We start from the raw sequence: 19,030 nt of genomic DNA on the forward strand, positions 1-19,030 counted from the left end.
TTATATACAATTATATATATATTGTATTAATTATACATCATGTTATTTTTATTATATTTTTAATTTTTATATTCTTATATTTACATTTTTATATGTTATTATTATAATATTTACTATATTAATAATCAAGTGTACATTATAATGTATATTAATTATTATATATAAATAAATGTATTACATATTATATTAATTATAATAATTATATATAATACAATATATAACTTATTTTCCCTGGCAGGGGTATGGGCAACAGCAGTGTTGCTGTTTGTAAGGTGCCTAACCTGATCTGAGTGCTGGCTGTCCTTGGCAGTGAGGTGCTGACACAGCCCAGGGCAGGAGGAGACCCAGAGTGTAGCATCCCTGTTCAGGGGCCCTGTGGCCCCTGCACCAGCTCCTCACGTAACACAGCAGAGCCCATTGTTGGAGCTGGGCAATCCTGATGGGTCATGGATTCAAGGCCTCCCCATGTGTCAGAGGCCATGTGGCAGAAATACACCATTGAGAAGAGCAAGGCTCTCCCTTGCCCCACTTGGTGCTTATCAACAAGAACAATGCTGGCTGCTTTGCAAAATATTAGTACTGCAACACAAAATCTGGGCCTCTGCATATGGCCCACTGAGTCAGACGTGTTTACTTCATTGAAGTATTAATCTCTATCTCTGATCAGCAGTCAACAACTCCTGGCTCCAGGCTTAATAGAATTTCAAACTGTAGATTATGCATTTTTGCTGAAAGTATGAGGCTTCTATCGCACTTCGAATGATGTATTCTCCCTCTCACCCCTTTGGTCTGTTTTACATGGTGGAGGCTAAGATAGATAATTAATTCCTCCTATTCCAAGCCTTGACTTTTAATTTAAGAATTTTCTTTAGCATCTGCCAGAATCTTCAGCATGGACTCCTGAGAGATTAAGCAATGAAGAGAGCCATTAAATTAACTTCAGACATTATTTTTTTTTTTCAGTAGGATAAAGAAGCACTTCATTATATCAAGTAGTTTCTTTTCTTTGTCATGATAGCAAATTAAAATCAACCAGAAATGTGGGGAAGAAGCTGGTTTTTTCTGATTGTATGACAGGATGGGGAATGTGGAGTCCGGTTTTCTGATACTGCCTTTGTGTGAACAAGAAGTAGGACATGAGGACTGGATCAGTGGAGTGAAACAGCTATTGCCAAGGACATGATACCCACACTATGTGATTGGGAAGGTAGAGTGGAGAGGTTTAGCTACACCTAGCTAATGTATCAGTTTCCTTAGACTTGCTCTGCTATTGCTTGTAAAGCCTTTCATGAGAGTGAAGCTATGTAAAGCTCTGTTTTGCTGTTCTTTGATGTACTGTGAGGTCCATAAATGATGTCACTGGTGAGTCATTCCTGGCTGGGACTCTGATCACTCTCCTGCTAAGCAGTCTGCCCAATTCTCCATGCTATGTACCTGCTACTCCAAGAAGCCCATATGCTCTTTTCACAGGCATAACTTCCCCATTTGGAAAACAGCGTATCATAGATTTCACTAAGATATACACGAAAACAAATGAGTACAAAATTGTCTGGAATGGAATCTCAGGCAGACTGCACATATGTCTACTGAAAAGCCCCAAACAGTAGGACTGGGTTTATGTTTCAGAAGCACAGCAAAGGAAAAATGTTTGGTTTTGGAGCGTTTTGAATCAGTGACTCCACATATAATTTATAGTGATTTATAGTGCACCAGCTAGTGAGGCTGAAATGTCACTGCTGTATTCACAGTTCATAACCAACAAACAATGTGCCTGATGCCTTCCTATTTATTCTGCTTCTGTACAGATCCAGTCTCCCTCCTAGCGGATTTTAAAAATCCTCAGTCTTCTGCAATTATACCATATAGTTGTCAATTCACGGATTTGACACCTATTGTGCTTTTGGCAATAGACTGTTTCTTTCAGTGGTAATATATTGCCCTACTGGGTTTCAGGAAGGATGGCAATTAGAGCTGCTGAATGTTGGGAAATCTGGAGAAGTTCAAAGATGCAGTTATGAATCAAGCCTCTTGTGCATGTGCTGGAAGCCCAGTGCTCCAGCTGTGTTAGATTCCCTACATGCATGATGTATGGCCTGGCTACATGTATGAAGGCAGTTTGCCTGGACCACAGTTGGTTTGCAGTGTGTAATGTGCAGAACAATTATGTACATGTATTGAGTAAGGTGTGCAAGATATGTCAGTGGTGCAAACTGCTTCTTGGTACTATTTCTGCTTACACATCACTTTGGTTAATAATTCTTTTTAAATGATATATGTGAAGTAGGTATATATTTCAAACCAAAGGGAGACTAAGGACCACCTGAACTGGTCATACAAGCCTGTAGAGTAATTATTCTCATTACTTCTGTCTGAATTAAAAAAAAAAAAAAAACCTGGAAAGTCCACTTCTCGCTCTATTCTCACTCTATTTTGATTTTGGTATAGCTGCCCAACACACACTTGGTTGGAGAAGAATGCTGTATTTTAACATCATGGAAATATTTTTAAAATCTCAGAATATGCTTGGGATTCATTTACTTCATCTAAGCATAATCACTGAACATAAATTACTTGTCCTAGATCCCTCTGTGGACAGTAGAAAAGCATCTTTCAAGAGGGACTACTCCCATCCTAAGCTATGTCTCACAACTTATTTGTGCAAATAGTCCCTGGCCATTGACTATGTATCTGTAGGGAGCCTGAACAATTCATTCAGATGGATTAAGTAAGCTGCAGATGCTGAAAGCTGATAAATCAGATATGATAAAATTCTAAACTCATCACAGACTGTGAGTGTTATGTCTGATGCTCAATCTATTCAGTATAATTTATTTAAAGAATTATTTCATGCTATTAATTTTCCATTCTGTTTGTAATGGATTTAATAAAAGTTGATAACAGAGTTCACCATTACCTCTGATACTGCTCAGGAGGTTGCTCATTTCTGTTGCCTTACCTGTACTACTTTTGTTTTCTTCAGTCTTCTGGTACCAGCATCACCGTGGATATCGCTGTCATGGGAGAAGCACATGGGCTCATTACAGACCTTCTAGCAGACCCTTCATTGCCTCCCAATGTGTGCACTTCGCTGAGAACAGTGAGCAACCTGCTTAATACGCAGTTAACCTTCCAGGCCATCCACAAACCAAGGGTGAACCCTTTGGTGTCCTTCAGTGAGAACTACACTTGCTCTGACTCAGAGGAATGTCCAGAGAAAGGAGAAAAACTAGCTATTCCTAAGGTAAGTACTGGACAGTAACTCTGATCTTTTGTTATGGGAGAGCAGTAGATTAATGGAAGATCTCTCTGGAATTTTTGATTGTTTGCTTTAGATTATCATTTTATGCACTAATCATGCTCTCCAATATATGAACAGTTGAACAGACTGTGGTTTTCATAGCAAGACAATCCCTGTGTATCTTTCAACTCATGGCCAGCTAAGCTTTGATTCAGGCATCTTTAGAAGATGATATTTGACAAAAGATAATTCACACAGATGATGTGTGTGTTTTCCTCATGGGTGTTGGTTGGAGCTTAAGTGAGAGAAAAATGATCAGGAGCAGAACAAGCAAAAGCCTTTCAGCATCCAAATCACAAGTCTTCCCCATTAATTCTTGCAGAGAAATTCCCCTCACACTCAAAATATTTGAGCCGCTGCGTGTGGGGTGACAATCCTACTCAATGTATTAAGCAGTAATGTAAGGGACCTTTTTGCCCACTGTGAAGTTTGGAATTTTACATTTTTGTACAAATTTCAGCCTTTTCTTCCTTCCCTTCACTAGGGGTGCAAAACCTGTATAAATCAATAAAAAAATTGCTAATGATGACCTCTGTGGGCTTTGAACCAAGTTCAAAATGATATACCAAACAAACAAACAAAAAAGATCACAATACTTAGTTTGACAGATATTGTGACCTCATGAGAAATAATCTTGAGACAAAAAAGAATACTGAACTGGAAAAATATATATATTACTGCTTTGACAGATGGCTTTAGGAATGCTCAGGAATTCAACAGGGATATTAATGTTGTTAACCATCCACATTTAGGAAGTTAGGAGCTAGAAAGAATATATCAGCTTTGAAGAAGTTTGTATTGCATGTTCATTGCTAATTAGCTGTCCTGCGAGGCCTACATTTCACTTTCCAAACCAAACTGAAATACTTTTTTCATGTGATTTCACATGTACAATTAAATGTAAGTATATTGCACAATAAATGCTTTTAACGTTTGATGGTTCAAATGTCACAGAAAGCATTCATTTTAGCATTTCTTGGCATCTGAATTGCAACACTTGTGATTCTTTTTGAAATATATTTTAATGATGAAAATTATTACTCTTCTTGCCTGTGTAGCAACTGTATATAAGTGGATGTTCACAGGTTTTGAAGCACATGTTCCAGTTAAGTTTAGTGTACATGTTTGTAATGGCTATACTCTACTCTGTAAGGAGAAAAAATACATGGAAGAACACTGCCATCACATGAGCAAACAGTGAACACATACCAGTTTGTAGTTGCATAACTCTCAGTGAAAAGAGAAATGAAGGGTGAAGAAATGAGTTAATGCTACAGAGGAGTAATTTGACTGAAGAATTCACTGACCTGAATGCGTTATGGTTCACAAAACTAATGTTTGCAGTCCTTTATTTATGTGTCTAAATATAGATTTAGGGTCTTTACCTTAATCATCTGACACTGAGTATTTTGGGTATGGAGTTAACATGTTAACATATTTGTTTGTATGCTTGAGCTTCAGACCCACATGTATCTTCCATTTTATTTCTTAACCCTCTTGCAGAGTCAAAGCTCTCTATTGCAGAGACATTTATTTTAGTTATTAACTATAAAAATGACATAATAATTACAAGAAAAACATCTTACAAAATCACGGCAGAATCCTCCACAAAGACATCATCACCCCTTATTATCTGTCTGTCTTGAAAGCTTTGGAAAAACAATACAAGTCCTATTACTGGAGAAAAGGAAGAATCAGATGAAATAAAAATGTAAGGTGGCCAAGAAAAACCTTCTGTAAAGTGTTGCTTTTTATAAGTTTTTCAAAATGTCAGGTCATGAAAGTTTTATTATAAACTGGGGAGATATAGCAGGAAAAATAGGAAGAAAGTAGGGAGAAAGTTCGTGTGGCCAAAGCACACCTAGAGTTGAAGCTGGCTGTGTCTGTGAGAGAAAATAAAAAGGGTTTTTTTAGATATGTGAATGGAAAAAGGAGAACTAAAGAATACATAGGGCCGCTCCTTGATAGGGAAGGTCTCCTCACAGACAATGACATAGGCAAAGCAGAGACGCTTAACGCCTTCTTTGCCTCTGTCTTCAATGCCGATGATGGGCTTCGGGACCCAGGGTGCCCTGAGCTGGAGGACCGGGACGGTGGGGATGACAAACTCCCAACTGACCCTGAACGTGTGCGGGATTTGCTACTCCACCTGGATCCCTACAAGTCCATGGGTCCGGATGGGATTCATCCCCGGGTGCTGAAAGAGCTGGCGGACGTCATCGCGGAACCTCTCTCCATTATTTTTCAACGATCCTGGGAATTTGGAGAGGTCCCGGTAGACTGGAAGCTGGCAAATGTTGTGCCGATTTTCAAGAAGGGTCAGAAAGAAGACCCTAGCAATTACAGGCCTGTCAGTCTCACGTCAGTGCCTGGTAAAATCATGGAGAAGACGGTTCTCGAACTTATTGAGGCGCACCTGGGGGACAAAGCAGTCATTGGTCCTAGCCAGCATGGGTTTGTGAAGGGTAGGTCCTGCCTAACTAACCTGATTTCCTTTTATGATAAGATCACCCGTATGGTGGACCAAGGGAAACCAGCTGATGTGATTTTTTTGGACTTCAGCAAGGCTTTTGACACGGTTTCCCATAGGATCCTACTGGACAAAATGTCCACCATACAGCTAAATAAAAACATCATACGATGGGTGAGCAATTGGCTAACGGGCAGGGCCCAAAGGGTTATGGTAAATGGGGCTGCGTCAGGCTGGCGGATGGTCACCAGTGGGGTCCCTCAAGGCTCCATTTTAGGGCCAGTACTTTTCAATATTTTTATAAACGATCTGGATGTAGGAATAGAGGGTATTTTGAGCAAGTTTGCTGATGACACCAAACTTGGAGGAGTTGTGGACTCAAATGAGGGCGTAAAGGCCTTGCAGAGGGATCTGGATAGGTTGGAGAGCTGGGCGATCACCAACCGCATGAAGTTCAATAAGAGCAAGTGCCGGGTCCTGCACCTGGGACGGGGAAACCCTGGCTGCACGTACAGACTGGGCGATGAGACGCTGGAGAGCAGCCTAGAAGAGAGGGATCTGGGGGTCGTGGTAGACAGCAAGTTGAATATGAGCCAGCAGTGTGCCCTGGCAGCCAGGAGGGCCAACCGTGTCCTGGGGTGCATCAAGCACGGCATCGCTAGTAGGTCAAGGGAGGTGATTGTCCCGCTCTACTCTGCGCTGGTGCGGCCTCACCTCGAGTACTGTGTGCAGTTCTGGGCACCACAGTATAAAAAGGACATGAAACTGTTGGAGAGTGTCCAGAGGAGGGCTACGAAGATGGTGAAAGGCCTGGAGGGGAAGACGTACGAAGAACGGCTGAGGTCACTGGGCCTGTTCAGCCTGGAGAAGAGGAGGCTGTGGGGAGACCTCATCACAGTCTACAACTTCCTCGTAAGGGGTTGTCAAGAGGCAGGAGACCTTTTCTCCATTAACACCAGTGACAGGACCCGCGGGAACAGGGTTAAGCTGAGGCAGGGGAAATTTAGGCTTGACATCAGGAGGGGGTTCTTCACAGAGAGGGTGGTTGCACACTGGAACAGGCTCCCCAGGGAAGTGGTCACCGCACCGAGCCTGTCTGAATTTAAGAAGAGATTGGACTGTGCACTTAGTCACATGGTCTGAACTTTTAGGTAGACCTGTGCGGTGTCAAGAGTTGGACTTGATGATCCTTAAGGGTCCCTTCCAACTCAGGATATTCTATGATTCTATGAAAAAAAAAAAAAAAAAAAAAAAGTAGAAGCTTCCCTAACTTATTTTTCTTGCAGCCTTTCTTGCCTTGCCTCTTTGATGTCTGAACATTCATGACATTTTAAATCACAGAACAGTTGAGGTTGGAAGTACCTCTGGAGATCATCTAGTCCAATTCTCCAGCTCAAGCAGTTTGAACCTGGAGCAAGTTCTCTAGAATAAACCTAGTTCAGGTTGCTTAGGACTATGTCCAACTGGGTTTTGAATATCTCCATGCATGTAGAATCTACAACCTCTCTGGGGATTGCTTCCAGTGTTTGATCATCCTCACAGTAATTTATTTATTTTTTTTACATTTAAATGGAATTTCCTGTATTTTTTGTGCCCACTGCCTATTATTCAGTCAGTGGATACCACTTCAGAAAGCCTGGCTCCATCTTCCTTCCCCTCCTTGCATTTAGGTATTTATTCACATTGGTAAGATCTCCCTTAAGATTTCTGTTCTCCAGGCTGAACAATCATGGCTCTCTCAGCCTATCTGATGCTTCAATCCCTCACTTATCTTTGTGGCCCTGATGACATACCTTTGGCCACATCATTTCTAAAATTTGCAAAGAGCACTGTCAAAACTGACTGTCTCCAGTGACCTCCAAGTGTTGAACATCTATGGCTATTGGGCTGTGGATGCATAGCTTTTCTGTAACATAAAATAAGGAGGAAGGTCAAGACTCTCTAAGTGTTGAAAGCACCAGCCTGTGGTGATTTCAGTGGGAGGTAGGCACTGTAATACCTGGGCAAATGCAGACCAAAGGTACCTCACCAGGTATCATCAGGCAGAATTAATCAAATGCTAGCAACATTTTTCTTCTGCATATTTAATGTTTTTATAAGCCTATATAAACTCTAAGCAACTGATTTTTCTCTAGCGCTTACGGAGAAGTTTGCCTCCAGGACTGCTGAGACGAGTGTCCTCCACTTGGACCACAACAACATCAGCCACAGGTTTGCCTACACTGGAACCAGCCCCAGTGAGAAGAGATCGCAGTGCCAGCATCAAACCTCATGAATCATCTTCATCCAGGTTACAGATTACTTCATCTCTCTTTTACAACTGTCTTTGGGCATTTTTTTTTTTTAGTTCTGTGCAATGATGTCCATCATTTAAAAGTTCTGACTCCAAAATTTGGAGTTAGAACAGCTCTGTACTGTAGAAAAAGAACTGCATAAGGACAACTTCCACACATCTCCATGAGTTGGGTTACCGAAGAAGTGGCTAAGTGGCTTTCTCAGTTTGTCAGATCATTTCCAGTTTGCTTCCTATTACTGGGAAGCAAAACGAATAAATAAATAAATAAATAAATAAACTATTTAAGCTAGAAAAGTGCAGAATTACATAATAAAATTGGAAACAATGAAAGGTTATGTGGTTAAAGTCCTCTTGATATGCAGATTGAGGTTTCCTCCATGGATATTGCTTAGCCAAGAGATAAATCTAACAGGTAATCCAAGTGCTGAACATCACTTTTAAGAAAACACATAATGATGTGTCCCTGTCAGTAAACCAGTTGATCTCCATCCTCTATAAACAGTAACTTCCAGAACACAAACCCTGATTTGGGGTAGAACTTCCTAAAATATGCAGTTCAGTGCTTTTCTCTCCATAGAAATAGTGTCATAAGACCCTACATCACTGTACAAACCCTGCATCTCATGTACATACTTAATTCCAGAATATCATGAGTGCTTAGGGCTTCCTAAATGTACTAAATGTAATCCAGTAGCAACCAGTGAAGGAAGGAGTTGAATTGCTGTTAGTCTTTTGAGAAGGGTGTTTGTCTGTGAGAAAAGAGAGGCTTGGGTCCTAGGCATCATTAACTATGATATATTGTGTAGTTATTTCAACAGCATTTCCTCTTTTCTGGCTCCATTATTGTTTTTTTACTATTATTATTACAATCAGAATGGAGCAGAACGTTCAAAGGAAAGATGGAGAGCAGCTAGCCTTGCAGCCTAGTAGTTACAGTGCCACCCTGCAAGAATGAAATTTAGGTCCCTTCCCTACCTCAACAAGGGCTATGATCCTTGGTGAGGATAGAGTGTGCAAACATGCCTTGATGCCAGGGAAGGAATTGCAGAGCAAAGGCACTGAAGTCAAGAACAGAATTTCAGGCTGTGGTCTCAGAAAACTTATGTGTTTGTTTTTTTTTTCCCTCCCTCCCTCCCTTCCTTTCTTCCTTCCTTCCTTCTTTCCTTTCTTTCTTTCTCCTTCCTTCCTTCCTTCCTTCCTTCCTTCCTTCCTTCCTTCCTTCCTTCCTTCCTTCCTTCCTTCCTTCCTTCCTTCCTTCCTTCCTTCCTTCCTTCCTTCCTTCCTTCCTTCCTTCCTTCCTTCCTTCCTTTCCCCCCTTTTTTCTGCAATTCAAAATCTGGAGCCAAAGGACCTGAAAAGGCCCAACATCCTCAATGTTTGCTGTTGGATAGCGTGGGTGAATATACCCCTAGAGCACTGTTTTTCTTATACAGGGAGCCTAGGTGCTCAAGGCAGTCTGCAGAGTACACTTCAATGTCTGGTGCAAGAAAAATACATGGCTAGCCAAACTTCCCTTTGCAAGGAGTCCCATGTATCTAAGTAAAAGTAAATATAAAGAAGCTATAACCAGATGGAAATATTCTTCAGTTACCCGTCTGTGGTTCCCAGAGTGTATTTGATTTATACTCTTGTTCCCAGACTCTCATGTAGTATGTAAGCATCCTAAGATGGAAATCCAAGGGGGAAGGAGAGCTATTAAATATTATTGTTGGTCCTTTTCTACAGTTGTTATATAACTACGCTTGATGAGCCAACGAAGCAGGCTATCAATTCTTCCTATGTTTAATGTCGCCAATTGTATAATTATAGCTCTGTCAAGCCTTCCAGCCTACTGTTTGCAGTTCTTCTTTTACAGTAGGAGAAACAATGAATTCCAGAAAGGGGAAAAAATGAAGCCCATAAGTAAGTCTAGCTTTAAAAATTCTGGCAGACCAATACATATTTGCTTTCAAGGAAAAGAATTTTGAACTGAAGGGGAAAAAAATCTTGATTATCTGCCACTTCCTCTGTACCAAATTCAAGCATGCCATAGAACACAGAAAAAGGATCTTTTCATCACTTGAAAGGGATAAGAGGGGGAATAACAGTAGAGTTGATCTGTGGTAGACTCTGTGATTTGCAAATCTGTAACTTCTTCCCCATAGTCTGGAAAATCACTCCTAGGTTTTAATAGTCACAGATTTCCAAAAATCACCCTTAAAAATCACCAAACAGCCTTAGGAGTTGGACTCAATGATCCTTATGGGTCCCTTCCTACTCGGGATATTCTATGATTCTGTGAAATCTCTGTCTAAGATTAGAAGTCTTGTCTTCCTGTATCCTTTTGTCACTAAAATATTAAGACATGGTGCTCTTATAGTTTCAAATGATTCGGGAAAAATAATAAAGCTTCCATATTCCTGTCCTCAGTCATCTCTATACTGAGTAGATTTCCCTTAAGAAATCAAATAATGGGTTTGGGGTGCTTTTTGTTTGTGTTTGTTTTTGTTTTTCTTTATGGTGGACCAGTATTTAATATTCTTTCTACCAACTGACAACACCTCACTCCCTCAAAAAAAAATAATTTTCAAAAGACAACAAACATTTTTATAGACAGTGCTTGCTCTTCCAAAACAGTGAAGTGTTAGTAAGTTAAGATAATGTTACATACTTTTCTTCTTTCAGAACATGGTTTTTTTTGAAGTTTGGCTAGGACTAAGCTGTTTTAAAAGGCTGTATTCTGCCTTGTATGCCTTCTTATCACTTGATGAGGGAAGGATGGAAGACTGTGAAGAAAAAAGTGGAGACTTAGAGGCCTAGTGGATCTGTGCAGAGAAGTGTTTGGCCTCATGATAAAACCCAGTGCTGCATCATTGCAAGAAGCTGACATTTGATGAGTGCCATTCCATAAACAATGATCAATACAATTCTCTTACTTTACAAAACTATTTTGGCCCTTCCGGTATGCAGCCTTAAGGCTGAAACCATGCACCCATTTTGTATATAGAACCAACATTTGTTCATCATTGCCACACCCCTTATTACTTCAGAGAGTTTAGCTTGGATCCATGACGAATGTCTGCAGGGTCTGTTGGCAGGGTTTTTTTTTATTTGCACCATGTTCTTAAACTGGTGACAGCATAAAGTGCTTCACCCAGCAACAAGGCACACCACCAGTGGCATCAGTACAAGGCTCTGCTGAGCCTCTTCTGGCTTCCTGAGGAGCTCTTCTAGTGCCCGAAGGGTTAATGGGTGTCTGTCTTCACAGTTGCAGTAGAGACATCGAGGAGACTGATTTTCATTTATAATGAGAATCATAGAATCATAGAATCATAGAATATCCTGAGTTGGAAGGGACCCTTAAGGATCATCAAGTCCAACTCTTGACACCGCACAGGTCTACCCAAAAGTTCAGACCATGTGACTAAGTGCACAGTCCAATCTCTTCTTAAATTCAGACAGGCTCGGTGCAGTGACCACTTCCCTGGGGAGCCTGTTCCAGTGTGCAACCACCCTCTCTGTGAAGAACCCCCTCCTGATGTCAAGCCTAAATTTCCCCTGCCTCAGCTTAACCCCGTTCCCGCGGGTCCTGTCACTGGTGTTAATGGAGAAAAGGTCTCCTGCCTCTCGACACCCCCTTACGAGGAAGTTGTAGACTGTGATGAGGTCTCCCCTCAGCCTCCTCTTCTCCAGGCTGAACAGGCCCAGTGACCTCAGCCGTTCTTCGTACGTCTTCCCCTCCAGGCCTTTCACCATCTTCGTAGCCCTCCTCTGGACACTTTCCAACAGTTTCATGTCCTTTTTATACTGTGATGCCCAGAACTGCACACAGTACTCGAGGTGAGGCCGCACCAGCGCAGAGTAGAGCGGGACAATCACCTCCCTTGACCTACTAGCGATGCCGTGCTTGATGCACCCCAGGACACGGTTGGCCCTCCTGGCTGCCAGGGCACACTGCTGGCTCATATTCAACTTGCTGTCTACCACGACCCCCAGATCCTTCTCTTCTAGGCTGCTCTCCAGTGTCTCATCGCCCAGTCTGTACGTGCAGCCAGGGTTTCCCCGTCCCAGGTGCAGGACCCGGCACTTGCTCTTATTGAACTTCATGCGGTTGGTGATCGCCCAGCTCTCCAACCTATCCAGATCCCTCTGCAAGGCCTTTCCACCCTCATTCGAGTCCACAACTCCTCCAAGTTTGGCGTCATCAGCAAACTTGCTCAAAATACCTTCTATTCCTACATCCAGATCGTTTATAAAAATATTGAAAAGTACTGGCCCTAAAATGGAGCCTTGAGGGACCCCACTGGTGACCATCCGCCAGCCTGACGCAGCCCCATTTACCATAACCCTTTGGGCCCTGCCCGTTAGCCAATTGCTCACCCATCGTATGATGTTTTTATTTAGCTGTATGGTGGACATTTTGTCCAGTAGGATCCTATGGGAAACCGTGTCAAAAGCCTTGCTGAAGTCCAAAAAAATCACATCAGCTGGTTTCCCTTGGTCCACCATACGGGTGATCTTATCATAAAAGGAAATCAGGTTAGTTAGGCAGGACCTACCCTTCACAAACCCATGCTGGCTAGGACCAATGACTGCTTTGTCCCCCAGGTACGCCTCAATAAGTTCGAGAACCGTCTTCTCCATGATTTTACCAGGCACTGACGTGAGACTGACAGGCCTGTAATTGCTAGGGTCTTCTTTCTGACCCTTCTTGAAAATCGGCACAACATTTGCCAGCTTCCAGTCTACCGGGACCTCTCCAAATTCCCAGGATCGTTGAAAAATAATGGAGAGAGGTTCCGCGATGACGTCCGCCAGCTCTTTCAGCACCCGGGGATGAATCCCATCCGGACCCATGGACTTGTAGGGATCCAGGTGGAGTAGCAAATCCCGCACACGTTCAGGGTCAGTTGGGAGTTTGTCATCCCCACCGTCCCGGTCCTCCAGCTCAGGGCACCCTGGGTCCCGAAGCCCATCATCGGCATTGAAGACAGAGGCAAAGAAGGCGTTAAGCGTCTCTGCTTTGCCTATGTCATTGTCTGTGAGGAGACCTTCCCTATCAAGGAGCGGCCCTATGTATTCTTTAGTTCTCCTTTTTCCATTTACATATCTAAAAAAAACCTTTTTATTTTCTCTCACAGACACAGCCAGCTTCAACTCTAGGTGTGCTTTGGCCACACAAACTTTCTCCCTACAAACACGAACAGCATCCCTGTATTCTTTCCATGACACCTGGCCCTCCTTCCAGTAGCGAAACACTCTCTGTTTCCGCCTAATCTCCATTAGAATGTTCCTGGTCAGCCACGCCAGCCTCCTGCCCCGCCTGCCTGACCTGCGATATTTAGGAATTGCCTGATCTTGTGCTTCTAGGAGGCATCGCTTAAAGAATGACCAGCATTGGTGGACATCGAGGCCTTCAAGAGCAGTTTCCCAGGGGACCTTGGTGACTAGTTCCCTGAGCAGCCTGAAGTCCGCTTTCCCCATATCGAGGGATGAGGTTTTGGTGGCACTTTTCCTTCTGTCACCGTAAATTTTGAACTCAACCACTTCATGGTCGCTATGACCGAGGCAGCCACCAATCACCACATCTCCCACCAGACCCTCTCTGTTTTCTAGCAACAGGTCTAGGAGGGCACCTTTCCTAGTTGGCTCCGTTAGCACCTGTACCAAGAAGTTATCATCTAGGTGCTTCATGAACCTCCTGGACTTGCTCGTGTCAGCCGTGTGGCACTCCCAGTTAACGTCCGGCAAGTTGAAGTCCCCCATAAGGACAAGGGGAGTTAATCTCGAGGCCTCTCTTAGTTCTGTAAAGAATAATTTATCAGCGCTATCGTCCTGGCCAGGCGGTCTGTACTGGCCAGGACGAAGTACCAGAACTTCTGGTACTTCTGGTTGTTCTAAGAAGGCATTAAAAGAGAGTATAAATTTAACATATTTCAAGTCTACTTTTAAGTGTCTTTGTGCTGTCAGAACAATATGCCGAATACATTTTGTATAAATAATATGAATAGGGCTAAGCATTGAAGGAAGTCCAGCTTTGGAGTGCCTACATTGTAAACATTTTTTTCTGAATACTCCTCACAAATAGCAATTCAGCCAGCAGATAGATGCTGGTTTCCTCCTCAACAATATTTTGCCATCTCAGTACCACATAGTTCTTGCTGTGGCTTCTAATTTCTTCAGATTTTCCCTCTAGGCTTTTCCTACATCAAACAACACTTGTTTGCACTCTCATTTTACAGCACTGACTCCTGGAACAGCTCCCTTCTGATGACAATCACAAAGAGCCGCTCCTTCTCCACATCTTATGCCATGTCTCCTACCAACCACCTGAATGCCAAAAGACAGAGCCGGCAAGGTGAGTGGGTACCCATGACTTTGTCAGGCTCACTTAGCTCCCAAGGAACTTGGTGATGAGCACATGCAGCTGCTTTTGGTCTCTGTGTCTCTTCTTGTTTTTCCATCAGTATGAGTAATTTACTTTATTTAAAAAAAGTAGTGACTTAAAATACTGTAACTCACAGTGATGCTATTGTAAATGTTTTGACATTTATGATTTATAGAGGTTAGTCATGACATGATGTGGAAAGTGTTATACTAAAGCTTGTTGTGATTTATATCCATGCAATTCCAGTGACTGCAATGGGGCTGAGAAAAGAGTTTTTCTATAACATATGTTAAATTAAATGCCTTTGTATATTGGCTCTCTGAGATTTCCTACATAAGCCCATTTGGAGCTGAAGGCAGCACATGACCCTTCTTGCACAAGCATGTCCAAGACAAATCCATTATATAACTCATAGGTATGTCAATGCATGTTCATTATCAAAAAAAAGTTCAGCTAGCTCTTACAGATCTTTAAAGAGAAACATTTTTTGTTTTGTTTTGTACTTTGTTTGTTTTACTTGGCATGTAGGGCCTTTAAAGAAACAACTTCTCTTTTGAGTGAGAAAAAATGGAGAAGGTGACTTCTTCACTGATAATGGAATGTTCAATAAGACAGTCACGAAGTAGTCAATCTACAGCAGCATGGTTCTCTTCCCTGTACAAGGGAGAGATAAGATAAAATTTACCCATGCTTTAAATTGCAGTTGAAAATGATCACAAGGCCTTCCTTTTTGTTTTAAATGAACCCTTTTTTTTTTGTTGTTGTTGGTTTGCTTGTTTTGTTTGTTTGGTTTTTGATTGATTGGTTGGTTGTTGTTATTTGTTGGTTGTTTTATTTTTCCAAACATGGAATAATGCTGGGATACTGTTATTTGGAGGTTCTGGTCACCCAGACATCAGATAGAAATTGATAGATGCCTGAGGCCTGACATTGAAAAATTCAGGGAATACAAACTTAGAAATTAATTTAAAGAAATGGCTGCACAATTATTCTGCATATCTAGCTCTGTCACATTACATCTCTTTTTCAAACTGAAGAGTCTATTAAATCTCCTCTTGTACGGAATCTGTGTTATGCCATAGTGAAGATTAACTAACCCAGTATTATCTTAAAAGAGTAGCAAGAAGTCAAATTAAAAAGAAATAAAAATAAACTGGAATAATGGAGTTATACTAACAAGAATCCAGGAATTTATTGTAGAACTTAACAAAAGAAATTTAGACTTGTGATTTTCAGAGATGAACCCATTAACTTGGAAAAGCATAGTTAATATTTTCTACCTGGAAAATGAGACTTAGCACACATATCAGTCATCTTCACATTTCATCTGTTCCACTTTCAGAAAGCATTAGTAGCAATCTTTGCTGCCCAAAGATGTGAGCTAACCAATGATGAAGGGAGAGCTTCGTTCCATCACAAGTAATTCTTAGGGGCACCGATTCACAGGAGTAAAAATTTTGGCCCAGATTTTTATGCTGAAGATTGATATTTTGCTTTAAAATATTTACAATCATGCACTTTTAATTATGATTTGTTTTTATGTTTCAACTAAAGAATTGTTTCAATTTGCCATAATTATTATCAATTAAACATTTGTGTATTAGCTCCATTGGCAATATATACTAATTCTGCTCTAGGATTTGATCTAATTAAATTTGTAAACCTATTAATTTACAAAATGTGTTTTCAATTAAGTTTGAAAGTTTTAGCATTTTAAAATACTTCTAGCTATACCTGTTTTAGCAAAACTCTCAGGTAAACTCAAATCTAAGTTCATATCAAATCAATGTTAGGAAAGTTATTGTGAAATTGTGTCATCATTTAAGTTCCTTGGACTTGCTTTAAATTGTTGAAATATTTTACTCTTTGACAGTCATAAAAATTACCTGGTAGCATATACCTCAAAAATAGTTAATAATCCAACTCAATCCCTTGGGCAACTAACAGACTATGGAATGTTTTTAAAAACATATTTTTGTTGGAAGGAAAGCAGATATCTCTAAGGATTAGAAAATCTAAAATAGAAGATATCTGTATTTTAATCACATTTCCACATCATTGCCATTTGATAACTTTTTAATTCCTTCATAGGCTGTAGGTTTCTGATCTCAAGACTTAGTTGCAATTGTTGAATTAAGGCAGCAATATATATAATGTTTTCTGAGGAAATTGCCTAATCAAAATGTAGGTGTTGTTGAATCTCAAAGTTATACTGTAGCAACTTCACAGATTATTTTTAACTCTTGGATTGTCAACAGTAAATCATATTTTAAGCTGACATCACAGTAAGTTATCAGGATAAAATGCTGGAACTTTACATGTATGTACTGCAAGGTTAGTATTTCATAAACTTAGATCAAAATAGGACCTTATTCTAAGTTAATTGTGTCTGGAATGCATTTAGGTAGTGGGCACAATTCAAACATAAAACCAGTTTGAAGTTCCCAAGGTCTTTGTCATTCAGCTCTGAAGATGAGCATGGTAAATGAACTGGAGCTGTGTTCCTTCAAACTTTAGAACAAAGGTCAGGAAGTATGTCAATTTAAATGCATTTCCTTTTAAGAGAGATGTTGTTTGCTCCCCTGTGCATTATTGTACACTTGGGACCTTTCCATCTGAGACTGGAAAGTATAAGGTGGATTCAAAGAGTAAAGGCATGGGTGTGGTGCTTAGGGACATAGTTTAGTGGTAGGTAGATTTGGTTAGGTTAATGATTGGACTTGATGATCTTAGAGGTCTTTTTCAAATGAAATGATTCCGTGACTCTGTGATCTCACATGTAGAAGTTCTAATATGATAGGAATGGGGGTAAGCCTTTCTTGTCTCTCCTGTACTGGTGGAAACAGTGAAACAAAGACATTCTGCGGAACAGTCTAGTTGGAGTCAGGTGCCTCTGTCACTAGAATAGTGATACCTGTAGTGATACCTCTTATGCACATCTTTCATTTCATGCCTTTCAGCTAATGTCAGATCTTCAGAAGGTAGAAACAATTGATGATGGAGCTTCATCATTCTATGACAGCCATGAGTTTGACTCAGGGTAAAGGAGAGTTTTCTCTCTATTTTTCATTTTGGAAGCTATGCTAGTGCCTTCATATTGCACGAGGAGTATTTATGCATGGTAAACTCATACAACCATCTGCTGCTACTGTCAATTGACAAAGTTCTTCTTTTCTCTTGCCAGGTATCCCATCAAATATCTCACCTCTCACCTCCCCATGCCATTCGCCTATTCAGGGAACGCCTGCTACAAGTCCTACCGGAAAAACATCATCTGTGTCATTTCCAGACTCTACAGATACTGACAAGAAGCAAGGTTTAAAGCCACATAAAGTCTTAACTGCTACTCAGAGCGCACCTAGCCTGTCAGACCCTATCATCAGCCCCTCTGTTATCTGCAGCAGGTAAGATGGTAGTTTGACATGAGTTGGATCATTTCACATTGTCTCTGCAAACAAGCTCTTCTGGTGCATATGTAAATTCTCATAATTTGCTGCAGTATTGATATTTTAACATTATTTAAACACTTTTTAGCATGTGAGTAATTATGTGGATTGATGATACAAAGTGCTTTTATAGTGCAAGACAGTTAGCTACATTTTCAGCTTTTACTCATGTTTGACTAATGAACAAATTCCACATCAATAACTTTCAGATCTGAAAGTTGTATTTCATGTTAACAACTTGAGTTTCTCATGCCATGCTGCTAACAAGAACAGTCACAGGCCTAGTCTTTCAAAATGGGGTTTAATACAAAAATCTGACTGCTATGGTTTAAAAGCTGCTGTCCTGTAGCCCTGTGCTCAGAGTCTGTGATACAGGTGTTTTAGCAATGCCTGAAGAGTAAGTGATTTTGAGCACTGGCTTGGAAGGGGTGAATCCTGACCTCCCTAGGGTAATGTCAGGTTATATCCTACTAGGATTTTTTTCAGAAATCATCTGCCAATGAGTTCCTCCGACTGCTAAGAGTTGCAGTAATAGTTTAACTTCACACTTTAGGCAGACCATTTTTAGATTTGTTAAGTTAGATTACTAGAGTTTTCAATATGTGTCTAGTTGCAAATACCAGTATTTAGAAGCCAGCTCCAGTGCAGTTTCAAGGTAACTCTACTGCTTAGATGTTACTTTTGGTCATAGTAGTGTGTGATATTTGTGGTTATCAGCTAGACAGCAGATATCGTCTGACCAATATGCTGGGTTAAACGTTACCAAGGCCTAACCATCTTTGAAAATAGTTTTTAGTTTCTTAGGATGTGTCTTGCTGTGTTGTTTGTGTACAGGACTAGGAAGGACATTTGCTGAGGCGATCGGCTCCGGGGCAGACATGTTCTGCAGCGGAGCAGGGGACCGAGGCGGACAGGGCTTTTTGTCCGGCATCGAGGCCACTCGGGGGAGCCGCCGGGACCCGGCAGTCCTCGCGAGGGAGGCTGACGAGGCGAGGGCGGAGCCAGCAGCGCCCCCTCCCCGGCTGCTTAAAAGCTGCCCCTAGGGAGCGCGAGCGACCAGGAGCGCGGCGAACAGGACGGGCAAACAGGGCGTGGCACGTCGAAGGGCGTGGCAGTTTGCGCGGCAGTTCGCGCGGGCAGGGCGAGCGGGGGG

The 19,030-nt window shown here is 41.5% G+C and overlaps 1 protein-coding gene across 2 annotated transcripts in view; it reads left to right on the plus strand.

Annotated features, from left to right (window-relative positions):
- The window catches only part of PDE3A (phosphodiesterase 3A), a 220,936-nt gene that overhangs the window by 167,254 nt on the left and 34,652 nt on the right, over positions 1 to 19,030 (plus strand). For both annotated transcript variants that reach the window (XM_032193279.1, XM_032193286.1), the window contains exons 3-6: positions 2,981 to 3,241; positions 7,904 to 8,058; positions 14,286 to 14,401; positions 17,616 to 17,835. In XM_032193279.1, coding sequence (XP_032049170.1) covers positions 2,981 to 3,241; positions 7,904 to 8,058; positions 14,286 to 14,401; positions 17,616 to 17,835 — 752 coding nt within the window. The remainder of the gene's footprint in view (positions 1 to 2,980; positions 3,242 to 7,903; positions 8,059 to 14,285; positions 14,402 to 17,615; positions 17,836 to 19,030) is intronic.

This window comes from Aythya fuligula, chromosome 1, assembly GCF_009819795.1.
Source record: "Aythya fuligula isolate bAytFul2 chromosome 1, bAytFul2.pri, whole genome shotgun sequence".
Taxonomy (NCBI): Eukaryota; Metazoa; Chordata; class Aves; order Anseriformes; family Anatidae; genus Aythya; species Aythya fuligula.